Here is a 10,317-nt window from a genome sequence, read left to right on the forward strand (position 1 = left end):
AAATTGTATGCAGGCTTATCTTAATAATAACAAATAATTGCATCAATGTCATGCCACATGGATTAATCCTGAGAAAACAAATGATGAAAATTCATAGTTTACTTTTCTTCACCGTTCATTGTGAAGAACTCTTACTCCATTGGCTCAAAATCTTATTTCATAAAAAAAATACACATGATCAGACTATGTGATTTTACTGGTATATATGACATAATTGTTAAAACTGTAACCCATTTTCATTACTAACATAAACATTCTGTTTCATGAAAATGCTCCAGGCCCAGTTAATAGAACCATGCAAGATCTTCTTCCAGGTTCTCCAGAACTGTTGGAGCAATCAAAGCCTTCAGAAACTACTATAATCTGGAAACAAACCCAGCTTCCATCTGGTTTTCTTCCTGGTCTGGAATACTTAAGACAGGTCCTGTTCCCATTTCAAATAGTAACTAGAATTATATTACATGCATTATGAGCTCCTGTTTTTAAATGTATTTCATATTAACAAAATTATTTGTTATGCTTATCTTTTTCCTGCCCATAGTACAATGCTAAAATTAATATTCAGATTTGCTACAAAAAAAACCCTCTGTTGTCTACAGCACTAGTTAGAAGAAACATGCAGTCACTAAAATATACACTTTAAGAGTTTTTTTTCCTAATTATTCATTCATTTGGTTGTGTCTTTATAGTCCTGTATCTGTCTGCTGCCTAGAAAGGTTGGTCCTATTACAGAAAACTTTTCTTGTTCTTCATCCTGAAAACTGCTAGCCTTTAAGAATACAACACCAAGGTTTACTTTTTTAAGTTTCTCCATCCCATTTTGTTCAGATTGATTGAAGAAGAAAAAAAAGTGGGGGGGAACTGAACACTTGTAAATAGTGGTTTACGAGTGAGGCCAACCAATATCTGGTAGATTTCTAAAAGATTTGTATAGATTAGCAATGGTGTCTGTCTTTCAATTATTTACTGACTCAGATAGTGTAAAAAAAAAGACTATTCTAATCCTCAATCTATAGGAATTGAGAGCATGTCTAGGTGAAACTTTTATAGTGTAATCATGCTAGGCTGTTCCAGGCCACTGGCCCTTCCATTTCCAAAGCCTTTATAATCCATGTTAAAATCAAATCAGAAAGTTTCTGATTTAGCCTTTTCTCCCCCAGATCTATGCTGATATTCACATTAGTGCAAATGTGTGTGTCTTTATTTTTACAATAAGAATGAATGGATTTTAAAGCTCTATGGTAGCCATGGCAACAAGCCTGCTTTCCAAAGCCTCCATAAACCCTGGCAGGAAGGCTGCGTGTTACTAAATGGGGATGTGGAGAGAATTGAGAGAGATCAGAAATGAAGTGGTTAAACTGAGCAGAGGACCTGTTTTACATGTTAGTAGAACTGCTAGAGCAAGGGTCATATACATGATCCAGGAGATGAGAGAACATGCTGACTGGGGAATTCTGGGAGTTGAAGTCCACACATCTTAAAGTTGCCAAGTTTGAAAAACACTGATTTTAAATGGTAAGTAAGGCATTCTGCTGATGGACTAAAATTGATGTCTGGAAGCAACCCCTGATTCTTTCATGAATTTTACAGATGGCCTAGAAAATATAATCTAAAATAAGCCCCTATTTTCCACTGCTGCTTCTGACTTTACTGCAAAAATCCAGTAATGAGGGAAAAAGGTGGAATAGGAATTCTATTTTTCAGAATTTTCTTCACGGCAACACTTGGTTAAGTTTGTATGGGAAACTACCAGGGAACCTGAGAGCTGTAGTCTAGTCTAGAAAATCAATATATCATCATGGAAGAAGGCAATGGCAAACAACTTCCACATTGCTGCCAGTAAAACTGCATGGATATCCATGTACTTACCAGGAATCAAGCTTTTATTGTTTCCTGTATCTTTCCAATTGCAGAGATGTTTTATGTTCTCCAAAGCAAGTATTTTCCATTTTCTTATGTCTTCTTCAAGCAGGAAAACAGCTCACTGAACATAGCAACATTTATTCTTTAATAAACATTGGATATCTGCCTGTAACTTCGCAGTGCCAGAGCACAACTGATGGTGGTGCTGCTGATTCACCCTAATAACAAAGGTCACATATCTTGCTATTTCATTGTGTCTGTGTGTGTGTGCATGCACACCTTCACAGTGTTGACTCCTGGTGACTACCTGGACAAGTCCCTGCAGTTTCTTGGCAAGGTTTTTTGGAAGTGGTTTGCCATTGCTCCTTCCTAGGGCTGAGAGAGACTGACTGGCCCAAAGTCACCCAGCTGGCTTTGTGCCTAAGGCAGTACTAGAACTCACGGTCTCCCAGTTTCTAGCCTGGTGCTTTAACCACTGTACAAACTGGCTCTCTGCTACTTCATAGTTTATTTGGCTTTATTTGGTTTTATCTTACCAAAGATTGAATAAAGCCAGCCAATGTGAGTTTGTAAGCATTGCTTTGTGGCTTATCATGATATGTGAATCCAATCAATCACTGTGGTGTTTTGAAAAAGCCATGGTGTAACTAACAAAGCCAATAGATCAAGAGGGGAAGTAAAAATCAAGTTAAAAAAGTAAAGAGAACCTTGCAGGCCCAAGATTCTTTCTTACTGCATAGTTCCTGATAGAGGAGCAAAGGTGTGAGGAACCATCTTTAAGTATTTTGTTATGATCTAGCTTCTGCAAAAGAGTGGCCTAACCCATTTAATATTCTGCTTCAGGCTCAGATTTATAGAATGAAAGAAGCTGGTTTTGAAGTTTTCTATAAAGCAAAACTTTTGATTTACAGCTGGACCTAACTAGTGAAATCAAACTCAAATTATGAAACCTTAGAACTTCTGTCACACCATCGCTGCAGGTTGATCTAAGCCTCCTTGCCTGGCACTATCAAATCTGATCAAACACTTCCAAATACTCCATGAAAACTGTTGCTAGAAATCTGGTTCAGTAATAACAGCATAGCAGATTCAAAAAGTCATCTCTCTCCCTCCTTAAATAATGAGAATTGGACTTGGATTTTTCCATATTGTGAAAGAAGGGAATGAACTTGTATAATGTCAAAAGTGTTTGTGCCAATGACACTGCTGTGAGACATGTGTCTCTTCTTTCTGATTAAGTTTCTGATTCTGAATAATGACTTCCTTCTCCCAAATGTCACATCTCTGTAAAATTTTTGTTCCTTCTGAATGATCACCTGTTCTAGATGTCCACAAATAATTTAAATAACTGAAACTATTGTGTGGTGCAATGCGTCTACTTGCTTTCCAATTTAAATTGAAGAAAACTAAGTTTGTAAACCATCAGTGCCACGTATTCCTGGCTTTTCTCAAAGCAGGTTTTCCCAGTGTAATTTTGTTTACACTGGGAATTAGAAAAAGCATAATAAACAGGCCTGGCTCTGCTGCTGCTGTTGTTATCGGGGCTGATCTTTACTAGCGTCCCCATCAGATTAGCTGGTGACTCAAGAGTCATACGCACTACCACCAGCTAGCGGTGGTGTGGCAATGGAAGGACATTATAGTTTTCTACTGTTTGATTCCATTGCATTTTAGGTGTTGCATTTCTAAGCTTTCATCACATGAAACATGTGCAGAATTCCTACAGAAAGGATGCTGTAAACATTTCCAGCACATTTTTTTCAAATAGATCCTTTGAATCTCCCAATACAGATTTGTCTTCTGTAGTAGTTTACATTACTGTATTTCTATTATACTGTGCAAAACTGTTAATCAATGTGGGTAGTTGATAAGTATGAAAATCTCTAACTGTCCTCAGATATTCATTATTCTCAAATTATCTCTTCAATTTTGAGCAGTTGGATCAGATTATTATTCACCAGCAAGTAGAACTTCTCCAAGGTATTTGAAATCTGAATTCTTACATTAAATTGAGGATGGCCAGATTTGTCTGTTTCTGGTCCATATAACTTTAGCATTTGTTTAACAATAAGACTAATATGTATATATGTATGTATGTATACAGTATGTATATCTCCATCCATCTTCACATATTTTTTTAAGCTGAGACATCCATTAGATTTTTTTAAGGAGAGCAAAGTCTAACAGATAAGAAATTCCCATGCACACGTTAGGTCAGAATGAAATCAGTAAAGTTTAAATTCTTTAACATCACTACCCTAAGTATAAAAAGCTGTGGTGATCCACTGTGGCTAATCATTTTAGTCAGAATGTTAAGCAAATGGTTGGTTTTGCCACATAATTCCGGGTAACAGAACTAACTGTATGCTTACTTCTCTCACTAAAACCAAGTACTGTAATCTTGAAAATCTTTAATATAGGTGGTGCATGCCTTGAATGAACTAGCTCATGTAAATCTGAAAGGGGTAAATCCTATCTGATATTTAGCAGAATAAATTATTAGCCTACACAGTTCCAACCGATGTTAATGTAACCCTTGTGCTGCAGTCTGTTATATAAGGAACATCAACCACTGCACACTACTGGAATGGGGTTTGTACCAATGGAATGAATCCAGAACTAATAACATAACCTCATTGTATGCAGGCTGTTTGGTAGTTGAAGCATCTAATCTAAAAAGTTTAGATTTGGCTCAGGTCTAAATATAAGTCTAGTATTGTTCAAAATGTCTATCCTTTTGACTATAGTTATACTCAGAACTGAAACCTGCAGCAAATATGAGATAAAAAACCACATGGGGCAAAGAGTTTATTTTGCTGTGGAAGAAAATGGTTTCTTTGATCGGAACTTCTGTGCACCATTACGGTCCTTCACCATAAGGATCACAGACAACACTGGTCAAGAGGTGATCACTGTGAAGAGACCTTTAAGATGTAGTAGCTGCTGGTTTCCATGTTATCTTCAACAGGTTTGTAATTCTTAAGAATAATTAATTTTATTTATGCATTAGCTAGATTAATTTGGATTTATATGTATTTGTATTTGGAAGTGAATCCCAGTGCACACTCAGTTGAAAACAATTCAGTAAAACAGAATAAGGTTTTTAGAGGGCTGGGATGCTAAAAACAAACAAACAAACAAAACAAAATTCATAAATGTCTTGCAAGCCTTCCTACCTCTAGGGATATTCTTTCCCAATTGTATTTCTTCCATAATTTCTGTGCCCAGCAGTCCACATGCGAGTCTATCCTGCTAAGGAGTGATGTGACGGTAATTATAATCAGCAACAATAGCAGCATTTCTATAGCACCAACTTTGTAGCATAAAACCAAAACCCCCTGCCCAGCATCACTGCTTCCAAAGATCTTACGTTTTAAAGACAGAAATTGAAAATGTAAACTCTGTGTTTGTGTGTGTGTGTGTGTGTGTGCGTGTGCATGTGTGTGTGTGTGTATCCATTGACTAAAGGGCTTGTAATATACTGAGAAAATACCAGTTACTCCATATTAATGGAACATAATAGATATTCCCTGATTAATTATAAATAATGTTACGCCTTAAAATAAGAGTGTAAACTTTGTGGAAGAGGGCCCCACTTGGTCTTGGAATTTCTCCTTCCAGAAACTGAGAAGAGACAGGACAAAGGTGGGTGGGACTAGGAGAAGTGATTTAATTAACCTAAATTACATTAATTAGCACAGTTGTTAATTAGTACAACCCATGTCTTTATTGTTTTTTATCTTCTATTATACATTATTGCATTTTTATTTTGATCTTAATTTCTTCAGTTTCAACTATAGTTTTATGTTTTCATTGTAAAACATCAAGAGATTTGCTAAATGTTGGGATAATAAGCTTAGTAAACAACCAAACATAATGATTCAGCATCAACTTTTAGAAGAGCTTTAGGGCTGAACACAAGGCTTGGGGGATGCCCATTTTACACCTGTACCACTTAAAAAACAAAACAAATGAAAAATCAATGTATGCATCAGATGTGTTCTCACAGTCTTTAGCCACATGTTGTTAATTGTATTTTTGATTGCCTACTAGTTAGAAGTTCAGTCACCTCCTGGAACCACAATTGGCTACGTTGTGCAGCAATGGGACCCACTGCTACCAATATTTACAATCAGGAATGGGAATAACGAAGATGTGTTGAAGATCACAAGTCCTTATGTCACATGCGGTTGCTTTGGAGATGTTGATTTTGAGGTTCTTTTGGCAACATTACTTGAGTTTTCAGTAATAAGAATCTATATCAGAAATGTCAGACCAAAGATTGAAAGAGTGGAATGAATCAACCTTTTTTAAAATCCCAGAATGCTCATATTGGGTGCTTTTGGCCAAACTGACTGGAAATTGTGAGGGCTGCGGTACCCACATCCTCTGGAGGATGCCGATTTCAGGAAGGTCATGATCTGCAGTCCATAAATGCAATTTCATTTAATAGTTTATGCAGGTCACCCTTATATTCCTTGTCTTCTACTTGGAGCATAAATAGCTCCTAGAAGTTAGGTGTATGTGTGAAAGTCTGTAAAGACAACATCCATTCTCCAATTGTATATGATTCATACCAATATGTTATCAACAGTGTCAGCTCTAGTAGTTCCATCATTTATACAGCAGCTGAGAGGAATGATGTACTACTTTTGAAAAAGTGAATAAAGGGAAGTCCCTCCCTCCCTTCCTCCCTCCCTCCCTCCCTCATACTATATCAGAACTTGGGGGTCATACACCAACACTGGCAACATTCAGAACAGATAAATGAAAGAACTTCTTCAGTGAATGCAAAATCATTGTTTGCAAGTAGCTGTCACAAGATGGCCACTAGTTTAAATAGCTAGCACGTTTTAGATAAATCCAAGTTCAGAAAAGTTTGGTCCGTCAATGGCTATTATTAATCACAATTGTTATATGTCATCTTCATGTTGCTTATGGGATAGTTAGAAAGAGGGAGTCTTTGTTAGTTGCAGAGGTGCAATAGTGGAAAAAGGCTATTCCTTTCTCAGAAAATGGCATTCTTAGACAGACCTGGTATCCATCACTTGAAACATTATTCTTGACCTCACTTGTCCATCACTTAAATGAGGGGTGGCCAAGTCTCTGGTAGAGGGGTTCAAATTTAACAGTTTGAGTAGCAAGAACCAGGATGAATAGGATGACGAGGAAAAGTGAGTCCATGTTATGCATTTATTTATTTATAATGTTTATATGGCTGTTCAGATCAACAAAATGATCCTAGGCAAGGTACAAAAGTCAATTACAAATACAAATACAAAAACAACACAATACTTTAAAAACCAAATAAAGCCAGAAAATGGCAACCAGACTAAAATGTACTGCAACACAACCTTTGAGACTCCACTCATCTGGACACAAAGGCCTGGGGGAAGAACCAAGTCTTAAGCCCTGCAGGGTCAGGGACAACTCATATATGTATTGGTTGGACCATGATTTTTTTGTTTTTCTGAGGGTTTGGGATTTTTGTTTTTCATTTTAAATGAGGTCAAATCTGTCTGAGGCATACACAACATTTCTTGTTTGTTTCCAAGGGACAGGGAAATAAAATTCTGTAGTACAATCAAAAAGGCTCCAGAGGCCATAGACAACATGGTTGGGACCTGTATGCAGTTCTGGTTACATAGATTGCCCATCCCAACATTTATTTATTTATAACACTTATATGCCCCCCGCTCCTCTGATGTACCATAACACTGGGTGGCTCACAAAACAATGATACAAACATCAAATCATAAAATCATAGGAAAAACTCTTGGTGCCACAAGGACAACACTCCTCCACCCATCAGCATTCTACTTTATTGGGCTTCAGCTTCAATCTATGCCAGCCTTTCTCAACTTTTTGACCCTGGAGGAACCCTTGAATTACTTTTCAGGCCTTGGGGAACTCCTACACATTCTGGCTCAAATATAGGCCAGAAGTTATAAAATTATTATATTCATTTCATGGGTAGGCCTGTACTACAGGCATTCACAGTGTTCTTAAACTAAAAATAAAAAAAATGAAGCTTACCTCTTTAATGTCAAGTTGATCAAATTTGAAATAAATTTTTAAATAAATCATGATCTCCCAGGGAACCCCTAGTGACCTCTCATGGAACCATAGGGTTCCATGAAATCCTGGTTGAGAAACCCTGCTCTGTGCCAATGCTTAGCACACTTAGCAGAGTGCTAAGAATATCCTTGGCCAGGATGAGGAGGAAACCCTCAGTAACTATCATTATGTTACTTTGTTAACCAACAAATTGTCTGGAGGACTCCTCACAGTTAAAGAAATTATCAAAATATTTCAGGAATACATGGGGGAAGTTTTCCAAATAATTTGTATGCTATTTTGCTTTGCTGCAGGTAAAATCTGTAAATGATATGTCAACTATTGGCAAGATTTCCAAGTATTGGTCAGGATTTGTCAATGACATATTTACTAATACAGCCAACTTTGGCATTCATATTCCTGTGGACCTTGATGTAAAAATCAAAGCTGTGATGATTGGTGCTTGCTTTCTCCTAGTAAGTATATTCCCCCCTCTTCCGCAAAGGTAAAGTCTTCTCTTCTGATTACTTTATAATGTCCTGATGCATCACAAAAACAAGCTACGTGTCCCCTAGTGACTTTTAAAGACATATCCAGATAATCACCTGCACTACTATCCAAGTCTGGCAAACTCTGTGCTAAATACAATAGATTTATATTGGGATGTCTGTACCTTTGTTCCTATTTTGGAATTATTGTTCTGGGTTCCATCAAAGTCAATGGGCAGGGAATGTCAGGACCTTTGCTGGGCAAGCAAATTAATTATGGGAGCTAAGCCCCTTACATAAAAAGGGACACGGTGGCGCTGTGGGTTAAACCGCTGAGCTGCCGAGCTTGCCGATTGGAAGGTCGGTGGTTCGAATCCGTGTGACGAGGTGAGCTCCCATTGCTAGTCCCAGCTCCTGCCAACCTAGCAGTTCGAAAACATGTAAATGTGAGTAGATTAATAGGTACTGCTTTGGTGGGCAGGTAACAGCGTTCCGTGTAGTCATGCTGGCCACATGACCATGGAAGTGTCTATGGACAGATGCCGGCTCTTTGGCTTTGAAACAGAGATGAGCACCGCCCCCTAGAGTTGGACACAACTGGACTTAATGTCAAGTTTACCTTTACCTTTTAGCCCTTACATATCAGATAGGCAGTCAGTTGGACAGTATGTAGTATTGATAGAAATGTACTACATGACATTTTTAAAACTTTGCTGGAAAATCTTATCAGCAAAGATGAACTAGACAAAGCTATATTCCACCTATGCTTTCCCTCCCACAACCCAAGAACTGTGATATAAAAATTTTAAAAAAAGAACTGCATACCAACTAGTTGTTATTCCACTACTTTATTCTTACAAGACTAGAAATAACATTCTCCTGATACTTAAAGCTTTCCAATTTCTTCTAGCACAAAATTGTCTTTGCCCAGAGGCACCACACAGAAGAGCAGCTGTCTAATAAAAATAATAATAAGCATAATAAAAGTCTTTGGTGTAATGAAACCATACAAGTCAGCTTTTTGATATTAATTGTTGCCATTTTGTATCTTGCTCATCATTCACAGTTTATTTATTTGTAGGACGTAATGTTCTTTGAGAATTCCTTGGATGGATTGTAACAAGCAAGATGATAGGAATAATAAAATATGCTAACGACATTTCAGTAAGTAAGAGTGAAACATAAATTGGTTGCTTTGGCTTTGAAGACTTATACATAAGACACTTCCTAATTCTTTTTCATTTTCTTCCAGCAGTCCCTTGAGCACTGGATATTACTTTTGAACTGTACAATCTGATGCTTTTTGTAAGAGGAGGGGGCAATAATCATGATTATTAAACTATAACTTATGTAAATAATTGTTTTCTCATTTTAATTGTGGGATGGTTGCTAACTATTTTACTGTGAGTGTGTGCAACATTGCTTTGGAGCACTGCAATTCTCTTTGGATTCCTTTGATATTATTGCATTAGAAAGCATGAAAGATTAGAACTCAGACAAGCAGCCCCACTGATGAAAAGCTTTGATTCACAACCCCCTTTGAAGTTTTGCAAGTGTTGGCCCCAGCTATTAGCAAGAGAGAGAAAGAGAGAGTTGTATTTCCTTATACCCCAAGAAACTTTCAGATTTAAAGTTCAATTAACAGCAACTAATAGAGACATCATCTACTGGGGAAGTTTAAGACAGCAATCTCTCGGGACAATGGTGGATGATGGTATAAATGGTATAAATTGCTCAAATTTAAGAGATTCATAAACAACATAGTACCTATTTATAGATCCACTGACAAGCTTGGATTTTTTTTTTTTTCTGCAATATATGAAGGACTGTAATGCATGAAACATGGTGCAGAAAATGCAAGGGGCAAGGATGCTTGGTTGACAGCTGTGATTCTGAAATATGCTTCCAC

The 10,317-nt window shown here is 37.2% G+C and overlaps 1 protein-coding gene across 1 annotated transcript; it reads left to right on the forward strand.

Annotated features, from left to right (window-relative positions):
* Positions 1-262: 262 nt before the first annotated feature.
* Positions 263-9,528, forward strand: PLSCR5 (phospholipid scramblase family member 5; the record flags this gene model as incomplete). Its single annotated transcript, XM_063307898.1, has 6 exons — positions 263-421; positions 3,801-3,843; positions 4,611-4,831; positions 5,917-6,078; positions 8,235-8,396; positions 9,490-9,528. Coding segments are annotated over 6 exons (786 nt in total), but the record flags the coding sequence as incomplete, so codon positions are not given.
* Positions 9,529-10,317: the final 789 nt, after the last annotated feature.

The sequence above is a fragment of the Candoia aspera genome, chromosome 6 (genome assembly GCF_035149785.1).
Source record: "Candoia aspera isolate rCanAsp1 chromosome 6, rCanAsp1.hap2, whole genome shotgun sequence".
In the NCBI taxonomy this organism is placed as follows: Eukaryota; Metazoa; Chordata; class Lepidosauria; order Squamata; family Boidae; genus Candoia; species Candoia aspera.